The sequence below is a fragment of the Drosophila pseudoobscura genome, chromosome X (assembly GCF_009870125.1).
Source record: "Drosophila pseudoobscura strain MV-25-SWS-2005 chromosome X, UCI_Dpse_MV25, whole genome shotgun sequence".
Lineage (NCBI taxonomy): Eukaryota > Metazoa > Arthropoda > Insecta > Diptera > Drosophilidae > Drosophila > Drosophila pseudoobscura.
Genome location: NC_046683.1, coordinates 55,738,824 through 55,756,883, shown reverse-complemented (window position 1 = coordinate 55,756,883; position 18,060 = coordinate 55,738,824). Strand labels below are relative to the sequence as shown.

The 18,060-nt window shown below is 47.9% G+C and overlaps 1 protein-coding gene across 6 annotated transcripts in view; it reads right to left on the bottom strand.

The window, feature by feature from the left end:
- Rbp6 (RNA-binding protein 6) overlaps positions 1-18,060 on the bottom strand; it is a 191,368-nt gene that overhangs the window by 118,331 nt on the left and 54,977 nt on the right. For all 6 annotated transcript variants that reach the window (XM_033384869.1, XM_033384873.1, XM_033384874.1 and 3 more), the window contains one exon: positions 3,965-4,046. In XM_033384869.1, coding sequence (XP_033240760.1) covers positions 3,965-4,046 — 82 coding nt within the window. The remainder of the gene's footprint in view (positions 1-3,964; positions 4,047-18,060) is intronic.

Sequence of the window (18,060 nt, the reverse complement as noted above, 5' to 3'; positions counted from 1 at the left end):
CTCATTTGGGAAGGGAAGAGAGACACACACACACAGAGAGAGAGAGAGAGAGAGAGAGAGAGAAGACATGCCCCAGCAAACCAAGGCGAGAGTGCCGCAAAATGCTCGCAAAAGGGCCCACAAGCGAGAGTTTTACAAGAGGCAAGTGCGCGGCGACTGCGCTGCCGGACCAAAGACTCTATGCACATGTTTCTACACATTCTGGACACATGTAGCCAAGCCATACGAATGACTTATCGGCCAGTTATCTGTCGAGGCCGAAGACGTATTGCCGGACCCACACGAAGGCTTGCTGCTTTTTTGTTTGGCAGCGCAGTCGCAGCGCACTGTCCTCTTGTAAAAATCTCGCCTGCCAGCTCGTTGGCGAGAGTTTTGCGATATCGCTCGCTTGCGGGACTCTCGCAAAAGGCGAGGGTTTGCTGGTTTGCTGGGAAGTGAGATATCTCCAGGGCAAAAAGAGTGTGAGAGAGGGGCAGGGGCAGTGGCAGGGGCAGATTAGGGGGTATATAAGTATGCAATGCCAATGCCTGCCCTCAGGGGTGTGCGCATATTTATTAACCGCACTGTTGACTCCACGCTGCGGCAACTTTAGCTTGCAGCTTGTTGCTCCATCTCCATCTCTCTCTCTCTCTCTCTCTCTCCCTATCACTCTCTCTCTCTCTGCCTGTGTGTGTGTGTGTTTTGAATTTTGTTGTCGCACCTTCTCTGGAATTCTGTTTACATTTATTACTTTGCGCAAGTTTAAGTGAAAAATTTCCATAAACATTCTTTTAAGCGACATAAAGTTTTTATTAAATTTTGCTAGAGAAATCCCTGACACGATGATATCAGACGGGGAAACATAGAGCACACAGAGCACCAACGACAACGACAACGACAACGACAACGACGATGGCAACAAATAGAGCTGCGGAATTTACAACTACAGGAGGAGGGTTTTCCTTTTCCACCATCTCCTCCTAGCATCCTCCTTGCATCCCCCCCATCTCCATCTCCAGCACCATCTCCATTCTAGGTACAAGCTTCAACCTGATTGCTGCTGTTGGTGGAAGCTGGTTTTTAAGACACTTCCAGCGACAGAGGGGCACAGAGAGAGGAGGGAAGGTGTAGCAACTGTTTTACTGCTGGCAGTACTACGGGAAAGAGATACGAGCTCTAGGGTTCCTTCCACTGATGCTGCTCCTGCTCCTGCTCCTGCTCCTGCTCTGCTCCTGCTGCTGCAGCACGCAGTTCATAAAAATTTTGCCAGCCAACATGACATGCACAAAGGCGAAAGGACACACGGGACACAGAGCTGGTCGCAGAGCTGCGAGTGAGTGAGAGACAGTGAACACACACACACACACACACACACACACAGAAATGTGAGTGAAAGAGACACGAGTGAGAGGGAGAGGGGGGAAAAAAACAGAGAAAGACTGAGAGAATGTGGCATAAACTTTCGTCGCTTGTTAACCTGAGAGCTAAGAGCAGCAGGCAGCAGGCAGCAGCACCAGAAGTTCCCTTTCCACTGACATTAGATGAAATTCAATTAAAACAAAGATATATTTCGTGGGGCATTCCACCAGCAGCAGCCAGGAGCAGCATCCAGGAGCAGCAGCCAGGAGGAGTGTCACTTCTCGAGTTGTTTAAAACAAAAAAATGCGCTTAAAAAACGAACCAACGAACGAACGAATGAATGAACGACAGAGAAATGTGTTGGCTCCCTATTTTTTGTTTCTCTGCTTCTTGTTCTTCTTGTTGCCGCACAGTACATTGCGTATACGCCCCATAAAACGCTTAATTAGTGCGAAAAGAAAAGCAGCGCATAAACATTTGCTAGTTTGTAAGTGATTTTTCCCCCCGTTTTTTTCTCTCTCTCTTTCGTTCTCGTTTGGAGTTTCTCTGCTTTGGCGGGTGGGTATTATGACCTTTTAAGAGAGAATCTTACAAAGAATAAATGATAGACTCAAGCGCAGATACACGTAATATACCAATACTCTTTCCATCGATACCTTTTGGCAATCTCTTAACTTTTTTTTGGGTGCAAGTAATGTAGTTAGAGTCGGTAGAAAGTTGGTCAAGCCTACTCGATAAAGATGGAGTTATTATATAGGAAATATTGTGAGAAAACAACGGAATGAGAGAACTGCATGGCATACGATCGCACTTCGAGTTGGAGTTGGTCTGCGAATGAAACAAGCATCGAACAGGATCAAACATGCTCGGCACGGGCGAGCAGCCAGCGGCCACCGTCTTCTCTTCTTCTCTGCTTTTTTCTCTGCCGACCTTCCTGCGCAATGTTTGTGCTGGCGCGCCGAACACTGATCGAAACCGAAGTTCAAGCCGAGGCCGAAGCCGAAGCGCTGGTTGTTGGATTTGGTCTGCGAACGAAACAAACATCGAACAGGATCAAACATGCTCGGAACGGGCCAGCGACCGCCGTCTTCTCTTATCTCTGCTTCTCTTCTCTGCCGATCGTTGTTCTGCCTGCGCAATGTTTGTGTTGGCGCGCCGAACACTGATCGAAGCCGAAGTTGAATCTGAAGCCAAAGCGCTGGTTTGCGACTATTCATGTTCGGTCTTGTTTTATCGCGTGGGATTCGAGCTTTCCCTTTCGTTTTGTGCATGATGAAATTATACGATACAAGGCGGCACTCTTTTCGGGGCTTTTTCTGGCTTACTTCGTTCTGCTGTCTCTCTCCCTCTCTTAGCAAACATGCCGTCAAAGCTCTCTCAGTAGTGCTGAGCGTAAAATCAGACCCGAAAGAGTGCGAATACACCACGCTGTATAATTTCATCATTGTTTTTGAGCTTTCGCTAAGACAAAAGCTACGAGTAAATGATCGATTACTGGATTACTGATACTCGTTGCAGCTCCAAAGTAAGGCCCCCTCGTGGCGGCCATTTCCTAAGAAGGGTATCAAATGCTTCGCAACTGAGTGTCCATTCTGTTTGTATAGAGTAAGTGTAGCTGTAAATGTATGTAAATCGAAATTGACTCTTTTTCAAATGTCGCCTCATTATTCATACTGCCAGGCACCGCAGAAACCCAGCTAATTTACGTTAAGCATTTTTAAATAAGGTCAAAATGGGTCGGTCGAAGGGGGGAGGTAAATACAGGCTGCAGGGTGGGCAGGACGAGTGGGGGGGGGGGGGCTGTAGCTGTATGGTTCAGCCAACTGAATGTTGATCGAAACCGCAACAAATGACAAACGTTCCAAGTGGAAAATACACAACACGGAAAGCACACAAACGAGAGACAGGGAAATAGAGAGAGAAAGAGAGAAGAAAAGTAGTAGACAGGGAGAGAGACAGAGGCAAACAGAAAAAACGAGAAGGAAAATCAATGAAAATGAAAACCAATTAGCGGTTAACCAAACTGTTCAAATTTGGAAAGGGATGCGCGCAGCCGTGCATGGCCATAAACAACAACAACAACAACAACAGAGCCGGCAGCACCGGCAAAAGATACACCCGCAACGGGAGGGACGCGAGAGAGAGAGGGAGAGAGAGATAAAGCCAGGGATGAGTGATGGAGAGAGGTCAACGGCAACAGCAGCAACAACAGAAGGAGGTTGAAAGGTAAAAGGTTGCCACAGGTTACAAAATTTATTACGCAGAAAATACATATATATATGTATGTATGTATATATGTATATATGTAGGTTATGCACGAGAATATGCAATAATTAAAATCAGTTTGCAACACGACACCATTTTCGGTGGCGCGGGTGGGGGTGCGCGGTCTCCATAGAGAATTAATTGAGAGAGCCATAAATTAGAGATACATTTAGATACAGATTTTGGTGAGGGGTAAGATCGGAAAAAAGCCAAGGACTAAATATGAAGATATTTTCCATGGAAAAAGACATTAAGGGGGCACCAGAATCGAAGATTATCTGGACTATCTGGAGCTAGATGGAATCCCCTTCAGATAGAGGTTTAACTTAGACTCGATGGCCATTGGGGCTGCTCCACTCACCTGGATCTACGCGTCGTGGGATCCTTCATGACCATAGCCTCTGAGATTTCGCCATAGCGTCCAAAGTAATCGCGTAAGCTCTCTGGAAAGGCAAAGCAAATAAAAAAAGTGTATTAGAGATGAAAGAAAACTGAGTGGGGACAGGGACAGGGGCTCCTCCAAGTCAATCAATCAATCCATCAAGCGGCGTATGTGTATCCGCTGGGAATACTGGGGGGCCGCACAAGTACAGTTGTCATCAAAATCACAAAATCACGACACAAAAAGTAACTAATTTTATTTATGCGCTTCATAAAAAGAGAAAACCCACGAAAAACGTAAACAAAATCGCAGAACATTTCATGGTTTTGTGCTGGACATTATTCACATGCTGCATGGGGCATGTGGGGCACGTTTACCCACACTCCCCGTATGGATGGTTCTCCACTTCAGACGGGTACGTCGGCAGCTGTTGTCTGCGGTTTTGTGAGCTAATCTGGTTCTGCCACGAAGAGGAGGACTCTGCCACAGCGAGTGGGTAGGGGAGCGGGGTTGGGGGGGATTGGAAAAAGCACTTCAGCGGCACGTACGCACACAAACGCAAAACTGAAGTTATTTCAACAAAATTGCCAGACAAATGGGAGGAAAGCAGCAGCAGAGCGGGAAGGGGGGGAAGGAGGAGTAGGAGCAGCAGTGGATGTGGCAGCAACAACGACAGATACCAAGCCTCGTTGGCTGCGATTTAATGCAGCAGCAGCAGTGGCAGCAGCAGTGGCAGTGGCAGTGGCAACAGAGAGGGAAAAAACCGATAAAGTCATCTCTCATGGAGTTCTCTCGTGGAGAGAAAAACAACAACAAAAAGGGAAAGGGAAAAGGGAAGAGAGAGTAAAAGGAGACCCCCCTCTCCCACCCCCCTAATCCAGTCGAGAGTGTCGACGCAGGGGCGTCATAAATTCAAACTACAATAAAAATTCAATAAAACAAACGATTTTTATTATTTTTTTCTCCTTCTTTCTGTGCCGGGAAACGGAGTTACGCCAAGACGCTTCTTTAGCCATAAATGTGGTGCGATTTCTCGCACCAGCCGCAGGCCAAAAGGACACCATGCCACACACACACGCACCACCAAGAGTCAAGGGGCAAGTGTGTGTGTGTGGAGCAACTAGTTGCGCCTTGTGTCGATGCAGACAGTCCCCGTCCCCCCTCTCCGCCCTCCTGGGGGTGCACTAGTGGCATGTGGCATGCTTCTCTCTGTGTGTGTGGCAGTCAAGTGGGGGCAATGCAACGCGAAACGCGAAGCGCGTCGCGTGATTTACATAAGTATGCACAATAATTATGAACAATAAAAAACAATTTGTTTGCTTATGACAGTTTTGGAACCATAAATAACAGCAGCAACTGGCGCGCTCGAGTGTGGCATGTGGCATGTGTGTGCGCGAGGACCGGGCCCAAAGTGGCTACCAAAAATGCCATGGGGCAGGGCAGGGCAGGGCAGGGTGGGGTGGGGCATGGTATGCGTGTGTGGCATGTAAATTGATGGCCAGAGCCGAAAAACGAAAAAGGGTTGCGTATGCGGCGCTGCAAAGTATGCTACACTTTAATTTTTAATGGGCAATTGCTCCTCGGCCACCGTGCCACAGGGGGGGGCGGTGTACAATGTGGCACATGGATGATAGGTGTATATTCTGTGGCATGACTCGCCCATTAGCCGCAAGGTGAGGTAAATTAGATAAACCACAGAGAAAGTTAATCGCACTTTTCTACTTAGTAATCGTATATCTCTCCTCCCTCACCCCTCCCCATCCCTTCTCCCTGGCAGCACTTTCTGCCCAAAAATGTAACCGTTTTATAACCATTTTCATGGGGCATTTCCCCGCAATATATCTCCCTCTTTTGCTGCTTTTAAACAACTTATTTTCGCTTTCGTTTTTCTTGAATTTTCCCTTGATTTTCGGCCTCTTTTCAAAGAGTTTCCCCCTAGGCCATCAATCATATTAATTCGGGGCTAATTTCTTATAGTTTTTCCCAGCAAACAACTGTCCTGAGGCCCTCGAATCTGTGTCAAAATATTGTATCTTTCGTCCACTGCTGGCTGCTGCTTCGATTCCCCCCCCCCCCCCCCCCCCCCTCCATCGATCGCCATTCGATTGATGGACCTTTCAAAGGTTTTTTCTGGTTTACTCTAATTATAATTGCATTATTGGCTTCGTTTTGCTTTCAATTCGGTTTTGATTTTGATCCCGTCAGGTCTCCCCCCCACGCCCTTCGCTCCATTTTCAGAATTCGCATCAAAATTCCAAAATGAAGTCATCATCAACATGTCAATCACAACCCGGGGCCCATCAACGGGCACTTTGTCAGAGAAGGAGCACGGGACACGGGACACGGGACACGGGACGATGGACAGCCGCTTGGACACGTGGAATACCTTTCCGGCCAATTAACCATTTCAGCATTTCTCACAGTGCACTCCGCCGCTGCCCGCGTGGGGACACCCACTGGACCCCCTCTATTCCTATCTGTCTCCCCCCCGCCACGCCCCCCCACCCCTTCCCCTCCAAAGGGACTGTCATTCCATTGCGACGTTCATTTTTGAGTGACAGCTGCAAAGTTTGTTTTGCATTTCATATTTGCGAGCTCTCGTCATGCAGTCGGCTACAGGCCTCCCTCCCCCCCTGTCAGAGTCCCCGTCTGTCCGTCAGTCTGCGAGTGTGCTCAGCGCCAACTGTCACTTGACTGCTGCTGCCTCACTGCCACCCCCCCTGCCCACCCACCGCCCACTCAACATGCAACATACTGCCTCCGACGAGCTGCCCCCCAACGCTGCCCCATCGCTGGACAGGGCCAATAGAATGCACAAACAACAGCAACAACAACAAAAATATGTGTGAATGTGAAAAAAAAAGAGAAAAACGAGGGAAAAAAGAAAATGGTCAACAAATTAAAACGCGGAAAAATAAAAATAAAATTAAAATTTATTTGCTACAACAACAGAAAAGTCCTCATATAAATAAAACAAAGAAGAGGGGAGGATAAAGCAGAGGAGTAGAGGAATTTGAAGAGTAGAAGAGGGAGAGGGGGTGGGGGGGTGGGAAGCGAAAAAGAGCAGCAACAGGAAGGGGCAACAGGAAGGGGCAATATATTGTAAAAACCGGACGGAGGACGGAGGAGGAGGAGGAGGAGGGGCAGGAGGGCCGGCAGCGACCAGAGGCAGGCCAAAAAAGCCAAACTTGGATTTAATTAAAATGTTTACCACAGTCATTTCATTTTCATAGCCGGCAAACATAAATTTTGAAACGCATCAGATGGAATGGGCTGCCGCGGACGGGGAGAGGTGCCACAGGAGGTGCCACCGGTGGTGGCAGGGGCAGTGGAGGCAGTGGAGGAACCACAGAGCGAAACAGCTGCAAGAAAATGCCAAAAACCATTAAAGTTCTTGCCATTTCACTCGCACACACACATATATCGTATACACACGATATATATATCGAATACAAAGAGGGCGAGCGAGCGAGCGAGAGATTTTGATTGTTGCATTTGTGGTTTTTGTTGCTTTTGTGCCAAATAAACGATCTAGAAAATGCCTTCAATCTGCCAAAGCGAGAGGGAAAATGTATGTATTTTCAGGTAATTAGTTCAAGCAGTTGCCTGCCCCTTCCCCCTCCGCCCTCCCCCCTCGCCGCCCTCCACAAACAAACGACCTTCGACCTTCTACAGTGTCAGCAGAAATATATCCCAAATCCATTTAGTGAAATTATTTATAAGAAAACTCTGCCAAAACCCCCCCCTTCGGCCCCCCCTGTATCGTAGACCGAAAAGGCAATCCGTTTTGCGGTTGCAGGCATATTAACCCCTTAACGTTCCACACAAAGCCCTGCATCCAGTGTATCCCCCCCTGCCACCGCCCCCCGCCCCATCATTCATTCAATCCATCCCTTAGGAGGCCAGGGTAGGCCACACACACCGCACATGTTGTCAAAAGCACAATGCTGAAACCATAAATTTATGTGCTTTCTATTGTTTTTGCCAAAGAAAGCGGAAGTTCTGTGTGTGTTCTACTCTCTCCCCAGCGGAGGGAGAGAGACAGCGAGAGAGAGAGAGAGCAGGAAAAACCAGAGCCAGAACCTGAACAAGAGGCAGGAAAAACTAGCAACAAAAAGCAGAGTAGAACCGAGCAGAGCAGAGCAGAGCAGAAGAAGCTGAGGAATGAGTGGAGTGGAGAGGGGAGGGGTGGGGAGGGTGGAGGGGAGGGGAGGAGTGGAGGCAAAAAAAAGGTGTGCGCAAAGGGATTTCAATCAATTGTGAGGCAAACGGCAACTGGCAGCCAGCAGAACAGAAAGCAACAAAAACTAACAACCTCTGACTCTGCCACCAGTCACGGGAATGCCTGCCTCATGCCTCATGCCTCATGCCGCATGCCTCACACCGCCAGCCATGCTCTGATTCTGTCCTGTTCTATCGTTTGTTTGAAAACGCAAATTGCTATTTTGTCTGAACAGCCCAGAGAGAGAGAGAGAGAGCGAGAGAGAAAGGGAGGGGGAGAGGGAGAGGGGGAGATGTGAAGCCCTGTTGTAACACATCCTTCCCCACTCCCCTGCACGACCGTGTGGCATCATTTTTCATGCGCTCCAACAACTTTTGACAAAGGTCGGTCAAGCAAGTCTTAAAAACTTTGCGACAAGACAACGCACGTTCCACGCTGCCCCCCGCCCGTGCCCTTGCCCCTGCCCACGCCCGTGCCCCTCCTCTGCCTTCCTCCTTCGCCTATTCGCTTAGTGAATTACTCAGGCTTTAAGGGGTTAACGGGGCTAAGGGGGTTAAGGTTCAGGCCCCTGCACACTCACACACCCACACACACCCACACACACCCCCCAGGGGGGCCACGCTGGTAACAGTTGTCGCTGTTTGCTCTTCGCCCTAAGCCGTAAATAATAATATTTAGACAAGTTGGCAGCACCGAAACGCCTACCGACAGAGAGTGCCACAAAAAAAGAGAGAGCAGGCCGCACGACGAGCCACTAGGGGGGGGGGGTCATACGTATAACAGTTTATGTAACCGGTATAACAGATGATGAGAGATAAGCGAGAAATCAGTGAAAGCCGCGAAAAGAGTTCAGATAAATTTTCAATGAGGGTATCCAAGGCATAGGTATAACAGTTTCCTGGGTATAACAGTTGCCAAGTATTCAAGTTTCTAGGTATAACACTTTCTCGGTATTGGTATACCTAGTTTACACGTATAAATACTTCTTGGTATAACAGTTTCTGGGCATAAAAGTTTCCAGGTATAACACTTTCCAGGTATTCAAGTTTCTAGGTGTACAAGTTTCTGGGCAGTTTCTAGGCGTAACACTTTCTAGGTATACCATTTTCCAGGTATAATTATTCCTAGGTATAACAGTATCTGGGTTTATTAGTTTCTAGGCAAAACAGTTTCCAGGGGTAACAATGTTCAGGTATGACAGCTCCTAGGTCTACCAGTACCTAGGTATAACAGGTTCAGGGTGTACAAGTATTTAGGTATAACACTTTCTGGAAATACCAGTTTCCAGATATAACTATTTGTACATATGTATTCTGGGTATACCAGTTCCCTGGTAAATAGTTTCCAAGTATAACAGTTTCTAGGTATTTAAGTTTATAGGTATACAAGTTTCTGGCTACAACAGTTTACAGGTATAGCAGGTTCTGGGTATAACAGTTGATACATAAAACAGTTTCCATGTATAACAGTTTCTGGATATATCATGTATACCAGATTGTGAGTATAACAGTTTACAAACATTTATGATTTTATTTTTAAACACATTTAGAACAGTTTCTCAATGCAAGGCTTTGTCGCTTCAACGGTTTATCTGCATTTATATCAGATCATTCATATATGGGCTGAGCTCTTGTTGGTATAACAGTTAATGATTTCACCAGTTTGTTGGCTACCATTTTCCCAATTGTATAATAGTCTGAACATTTATTACCAATTGAAAGCACTTGAAAGTACCCAAAGGAATGTAAGACCCCCCATAACAAAAACACCCGAAAATTCCAAAGACATTCAACTACAGATAACAGTGATAGTTCATGCATTAATTATTTCAAGATCAGCCTCTTTGTTCTACAAATCGAACCCCAAGCCCCTATAGAAGAGTTTCAATCTCCCGAAAGAAACATCTTCTTCAAAAGTTCTCCCACAAAAGACGATACATGGGGAGGAGCCCTTTGAAGATGCCCTCAAAATAGTATCAACAAAAACTTTAAAATGTTTATCAACGTGTTCCAGTGTTCGATTCCAATCTTTACTTCTCTCTCACTCCCTCTTAGATCTATAAATCGAACCCTTGGCCCGTATATTCCACGCATCCCTGTACGAGTGCCTAGAAGACCCTCTGCTGGAACTACTCCACAAAATATCTGAAAGATACTCTTGTTTTTGGGGGGGGGGAAAAAATAAACTTTATTCAAATTTTGCATCTTTGTGAAACTTGCTTAACCCTCCTCGAAATGGGTGGAAAAACTTGTTTACAAGCGTCAAGACATTCAGTTTTTTACCTGCTCTACGTGGGGCAGATGTTTGCCCAACTTCCGATGCGATTTATGGGAGGGGGCAGGGGCTGGGGGCAGGGGGCAGGAGACCCAAAACTCCATAGACTTATGGATTGCTATGGCACTTACCATAATTGCATTTTGGATTTCCAAGGAAGGAATTTTCCTGGACAACTTTGAATAATTTATGTGTGTGCCTGTCTCTGACTCCGTCTCTGTCTCTGTTCCGCTCTGTGCAGTTCAAAGGTCGAGCAGAGCGGAGGGGAGTGGGGTGGGGTTAAGGCAACGCACAAATTAAAATCAACGCACACCAAAATGTGTGATTGATGAATGGCTCTCCATCTGCCCCTCTCCCTCTCCGAGAGGGAGAGGGAGCCTATCCCATTGTTCGGGTCAAGTCATTTAAATATGGGAATTGTTGGGACAATGGACAATGGGATAATGTATTTGTGGGGGTGCGGGTGGGGGAGGGGTGTTCTGGGGATCACAGATAGATATATTCCAAGGTAAACTCTGAAAACTAAACAGAATGTCAAAAAATCAAAGTCCAAACAAAAGGAAAACAAAAGGGGGAGGGGGGAGGGGGGGGGGGTGGGAGCGGTAGGTAGGCTTCAAGCTGAAGATGCCACGACGCTGGCTAAACAAAAGGCGGTTTCAAAACTTTTCCACACACACACACACACACAGAGAAAAGCAAACTTTGAGACAACTTTTGAGTGCAAGAGAGAGAGAGAGAAAGAGAGAGGTAGAAACGCAATGAGACAGAGAGAAAGTGGAAAGTGGAAGCTGCTTATCTCTGGCAGACACACACACACACACACACACAGAGAGAGAGAGAGACCCCAGGGCGGCAGCATCAAAAGCATGCTAATGTCCAGCAGCCCTGGCCGCAAATATTGCCCCTGCCACGTGCCCCCGTGCCCCCGTGCCACTCCCCCTTGGAATGGACAGAGACAGAAGCCAAGAAGTCAAGCACAAAAAAGGGTCAAGAGGTGGCTTCAAAGGAGCTTCTCTACGCAGGATATGCGACTCTGCAACGCATACGAATCAATTGATTTTTTGGTCGGTTGGGGGGGCAAGGTCTGGGGGGGTGTGGGGGGCTGGCAGATCCATTGGTATCCATGGGCGGATGAAAGGTCTCCGTGTCCGTCTCCGTCTCCGTCTCCGAATCTCCGAATCTCCGTCTCTGAATGCAAAAAGTCTCTTCCTTCCTTCGAGCGCCTTTTTTTTCTTCGGTTCTTTTTTTGTTTTTTTTGTGCGTTGCAGCCAAGTGGAATAAATTTCCAGCATTCAAGGTAAATCGTCGTGGAAATCACTGAAAGCAAATTAAAAAGTAACACGGTGGGCAGAGAGGGGGCAGAGGGGGGCAGAGGGGGTGGTAGGTGGGGGACAGAGAGAGAGCGCGAGTCAATAAGGATGATGAGGATTCGAGTGTATTCGAGGAAGAGCTACAAAAGGGTCAAGCCATCGACGCAATAAACCAAAATGCGGCGATCGACAGAGAGGCGTTGCCCCGAGCCGTGGCATGGGGCAAGGGGGGCATGGGGGGCAAGGGGGCCCCCTAAAGGATTTCCTTATAATTTATTGTGAATTTATGCGAATCATTTCCAGTCGGATTGCCCCGGCAATGGCGATGCCATCGTAATTCGACGCCGAAGGAGTGAGTGCCCAAAGCCGCCAAGGATTTTCAACTTTATAATTGAATCCATTACTTAGGAAACGTGCGTCCAAGATTTCGATGTATTAAAGTGTTTGGGGCACCGGCACCGGCAACCCCCATTCTCCTGACGAGCCTCATCACGAAACAGGCGCTGATTGCCGGGTACCCAACCCAGGACGATGCCAGCGACGCGGGCAAGGGTGAAAGCGAATTAAGTTTTTTGTTGGTTTTCCCCGGCCCCGCCCCACGCCGAAAAATAAGTTTTAATTACGGGCATATGATGGTGGCCGATAATAATAATAATAATAATAATAATAACAACGGAGCGAAAAATGAAAAATGAAAAACGAAGCGGGAAAAACTTTTGGCGCCAAGGCGAAAGCCGAAAGAAAACCCCAAGACGAAAACGTAGGATCCACTGACTGAAAAATTCTATTATAATTAATAGCAGAAAATTATGAAATTAATGCAGAAAACACCACACGAACAGGCAGGAGGCAGGCAGCGGCAGGCAGCAGGCAGCAGGGAAACATGCCCCAAAAATTGGATTCATTAAAAATTGAAGTGGGTTTCAGAAGCGGGGGACAAGGCAGAGATAGAGATAGAGTGAGTGCCTGCCTGCCTGCCCGTGGATTATCCCAAAAAAAACTTGGCTCGAATGCAGCGAAAAAGGGTTCGAAGAAGGGTAGGGAGAGGGGGGGGAGGGGGGGAGGGAGAGGGGGAGTGTACCCACAATAATTGAATCTCTTTAGGTCTCTTTGGATTTCTCAAATCACATTTCACAACTGCTTCTGAAATTGTGATGAGGGACGGGACGCGCAGCCACGGATTGCGGATTACGGATTACGGATTACGGATTACGGATTAGAGGTTACAGATTTCACACTCGACTGAGCAGATAATCGGCAAACGGGGAACGGAAAATGGCAGCGAGAGAGGAAAGAGAGCGTTGGGAAAAGTCTTTGAGTATCGAATGGAATCTGGAATCTCATGATATTTCCTATTAGTAGAACATTCTCTGCTTTATGTGTGTATCATTTATGGAGCAGTCATACGTGAAGGATTCTTCAATGGCAAATAAGACCCCCAAAGAAGCTCCAAGCTACGGTTTCACCTCCAGCTTTTGCCTCTTTTCCTATAAAGGGTATGGCCCTTTGCACAAAAATCATTTGAAATCTATCAGAAAATGGAGTCTTCACAGTTCTTCTCAATAGCTGCCACTTCTTGCACGATTTAACCCAATAAATCGAATGTTTTTCACTCTGTAAATCATCCAAAAAGGCACATGATGGAAGAACCTCCAGAGGAAGGAGGTAAATGGGGAGATGGAACATGGCAAATGGTCTCGTTAGGTCTTATTTCGCACTCCTCGATCGAGGCAAACTCTGGCAAAAATGGCAAGGGCCGCGGCTCTACATTTCAGTCAGCAGAGAGCTAGAGAATGCAAACTGGTCTACAAAAGATATCTATTGTGATTCGAGTGTCTCGAAGGGATTTGCTTTGTTTCTTTCGAGACATCTTCTCCTTGGAGAGTGCAAGGACTCCCGCTAAGGACTCCTACTAGAGTGTCTACGGCCTGCTCCGGGCCTACAAATGCTACCCGTTGAAGAGAAGACCCTCCGAAAGAGTGAACAAAGAGACTTCCACTCTGATATCTATCGTATATCATGGCGATATCTGTGCATGTGGCCCGTATCTATCCTGCGGGCTGTAAAGGAGCCTCTTCTCGTTTTCCCGGTATCCATTTTCGCCACTTGAACATCTGAACATTTCATTTCATTTCATTTTCCAACTGGATTCCGCCTGCTTTTGTTGCACGCAATTTTTCATACTAATTACCAAGCAATTTAGTTTTGTGTGTTAACACTCCGCTCCACGGCTGCCACGGCTGCCACGGCGGCCACGGCTGCCACGTTGATTGGCATTGGCAAGCGGCATTGGCAAGTGGCAGTGTGCCAGTGGCAGTGTGGCAAGCGGCAGTGGCAGCAACGGCAGGTGGCCGCCTCATTAGTGGCTTAACTTGCTATACAAAATGTGGCACTTATGGCAAACACAGAAGCAGCGGCCGAGGCGGCAGAGGTGGCAGAGGTGGCAACATGAAACATGAAAAAGCAGCAGCATCAAATTGACACTTAACCAGAAAGAGGGAGACAGAAAGAGAGAGAGAGGGAGAGGGAGAATCAAATGAAGGGCGAGGTGGGGCTGGGGCCAAGAGGCAACAATAAGCAGCCACACGTTGACCAGGCCAAGAGGATGTGGCTCGATGGCAGGACAGGACAGGACAGGACAGGACCAACGGGAACAACAGCATTGCCAACTGTGTAAACAAAAACGACAATGACGACGACGACACACACACACACACACACACAGACAAAGAGAGAGAGGGGAAACGACAAGCGACATAGCCCTGCCACATATCAGTCAGAGCAAAGGACGAACACCCTGGGAGAGCCGACCCATGGAGATCCGCTTTAAAGTCGGGTCGCCGGGGCACTTGTTGGTGTCCATAAGCTGGCTGGGCAAACAGGCAAACAGGCAAACAGGCAAACAAAACCCAACTAACAAGCCATAAGATGACAGCCTCTGCCTGCCTGCCAGCCTGCCTGCCTGCCTGCCAGTGACAAATTGTGCCAAATCGAAATGGCAAACAGAATGCCAACAGCAGCAGCAGCAGCACCACCACCACCACCCATCGGCAGCAGGGAAGAAACAGAAAGAAAGAACAGAAAAGATAGGTAGAGAGAGGGCCACAGCGAGGCAAAGAGGCAGAGAGTAGAGGGGTCGTCTATAAACAGAAGCAACAAATATGCTAAATTTCTCACACAGCTGCTAATTTGCCAAAAATCAAAAAAGGAAGCTGAAAAATCAAGAGAATTAACAGAGAAACCCCCCCCCCCAAGCCCCATAGAGATCAATCTTTTGTTTATGATCTATGGGGGGGAGGGGGGGCAGTACTTACCAGTACAGTTGTGTACAACAATTGATGGGCACAACATACGGGGTAGTCCTTCTTTGAAACCTTTGATTTCTGAGGCAGATATCCGTTATGGCCAGGTCTTTAAGCCGGCAATACACACACCCATAACAAATCCCGAGTTAATTCCAATCAAGAAATGCCTCCTCTCCTTAATCGAAATCCTCAAACCCTCCTCCTCCTTCAGAGTGTATCCAAAAATATGAGCAACAGTTCGCCCCCAGAAAATAGTTACAGAGAGGTCAGGGAGGACAGGGAGGACAGGGAGGAGCAGGCAGGAGCAGGGGGCGTGGGTGGAGTGGCGGCGATATTGATAGGCAGCAATCAAGTGTGCCACGGGGCGTATGCGCAACGAGGATTGCAAGATGGAAAGTGGCAGAAGCTCCTAGGTCCACTTTGTGCGGCATTAGCTAAACAAATAATCATTACATTTTCCATTTGTTTTTTTGAATGCCTGATGCCCGCGTGCGCCCCCGTGCCCGCCCCGCCCCCGCCCCAACTCTCGTTCCGCCTCCAACTGTGTGTTTTCTGGAGTGTATCGATGGCCGTGCCGCAACGCGCAGGCAAATACAAATCTCTCACGCATTCACGGCACGTACCACATGATGCCTGGGCCGTGGCTCCACCCCCACCTCCACCTCCGCCGCCACTTGACGAACGTTGAGTTACAAGCAAACAGAGCGCTCTTGAGAGGCGCATAAGCTACACCCCCCCCCCCTCCACACCGCCGTACACTAAGCCCTGCCCCTGCCCCATCGCGCCCCATTCCCCCTCCTATCCATTCCCATTTCTACTCCCATCTTTCACTCGCATTTAAAAAAGTATCAATTTCATTGTTACGCGAGCTCCACTCCACTCCACACTCCACTCCTCGCCTCCCCCTCCTCCTCCTCCTTCGCCTCTTCTGCTTCTTCTTCTTCTTTCTCTCAGGGCTTCCTTTCAGTGTTTTGGTTCTTTATTATAAATTCCCCTAAAGAAGAGTATTAGGAGTATTATGGTAACAGAAAATACAACACAAAAAAAAACCCCCCCCCAGAAAATACAAAAAAATAAGGATATAAAGAATAAACAAGTATACTACTTTTTGAGCTATAAATTTTCAAAAATATCTAAGAAATATAAGGTAGGTGTATATAATATGAAATATAAATTATTAGGAGTATATAAAGTGCAGCTGTCGTTTGGTTCCTTGAACACCTGGCTTCTGGCTACTAAATGCCAGAGGAATGCCCCTCCGATCGGATACCAAGCAGATCTACAGAGCAGAGAATGGAACCTTCCAAAGGAAACCCTTTCCAAAGGTTCCCCAAAGACGAATCCCTGCCTCTTTTCAACAGACTTTCTTTGCAGCAAAGGTGGCATATAGAAGATATATATACCTATGCCCGATCCGTATTCCCACCTATAATCCGTAATCCCCATCCGAAGCTTCCCCCCCAATGTTAGGGCATCAAATGGGGGGCATAAACCTTTCACATTTCTCTTTCGCATTTTCATTTGGCTCTTGGAAAGTGAAATAAATTTTGAAACGGCAATTGCACGGTGGGGCATGCCCCATGGCAATATTAGATGAACATTTTCCGCGAGGACCCAACGACAGGGTTGGCGGGGGGGGCGGGGGGGGGGGGGCAAGGCAGGACAACAAATTATTGCCCGGTCATGACGTGAGTTTTCATTCGACTTTGACTTTTTGCATAAAATTTCAATAAGGCGGAGAGCACAAGACGGCAGGCAAATGAGTTTTTCTTTTTCCCATGCCCCCCCCAAACCCCTACCCCACCCATCTTGAGGGGCAAAGACAAAATACCAATAGTTTGTGCTTTCTTCCTGCTTTTTGGGGGGCGTGTGGGGTGTTCTATCTATGGTGTCCCTCGTGTCAAATTGGGAGGCTAATCAGAGGTCTGCCCTCACCTCGGCACCAGCTGGGCAGAGCGGGTAAAGGAGGGGTCCTGCGGGGTCCTGGGGGGTCCTTCGGGGGGAAGTCCTGGAAGTAATGCATCATTTTGTGGTCAAAATGGCAAAAGCGTTAAGTTTTTATGGCCAACGATGGCTTTTTGGATCTAGACCAGGAATATAATCTCCTGCTGTTTTGTTTTGTTGGGAGTTTCGTCGCTCGTTTGCTTTGTATTTTATTATTATCGTTCTTGGCAGGCGAAACATGGCTCAAACTCCAACCCCCCTTCCCCCCCCCCCCCCCCCCCCCCCTCAGACGACCCTCCCTGCCAGCAAAAACCAAAAACCAAAAACCGAAACAACAATAAAACCAGTCAAAAAGCACTCGAAATGCCAAATGAGTTTGCCCCGCCCACCTTTTGCCTAATGGCTACGTTCATGCCCCACTCTCTCTCTCTCTCTCTCTCCCTCTCCCTCCCTCTCTTTCTCTGTGTGCTCTCACCTTTTGCAATTAATCCGTGGCAGGCACCGCCTCCCACGACTTCACCGCCTCCGCCCCTGCCTTCGTTTTGTCTATGAAGATTTTTGGCCAAGGAAATGGCATACCGCCCCCTAGCCCCCCCTAGGCCCCCTTTCCCAATTCGTTATCTCAACATTTTGCTTCGTTTTTCATAAACAAAACGAGAAAATCTGTTTTGGCTCGAAGCAGATTCACAGGCAAGGCGGCAGCGGCAGCAGCAGCAAGGAGAGGGAATCACTTCCAGCTGCAATTTGGCATCGTTTTGCGGCGGGTATTCGTTCGCTCCCGCTCCCCCCAAAGCCCTCTCCATTCTCACCGAGCGTAAGCCAACTCCCATAAGCCATCTCTCTCACTCTCTCTCTCTCTCTCTCTCTGGCACAATCGCTGTTGCTGCTGCTGCCATTTTTCGGTCTCAAGTGACAAATATTAGAGGAGTCTTTATCGCTAATTAGACTTTTGGAGACCGTAAATCTGTTGTCATTTATTGTTGTTGTTGTTGTTGCTGTTGCTGTTGTTGATGATGTTCA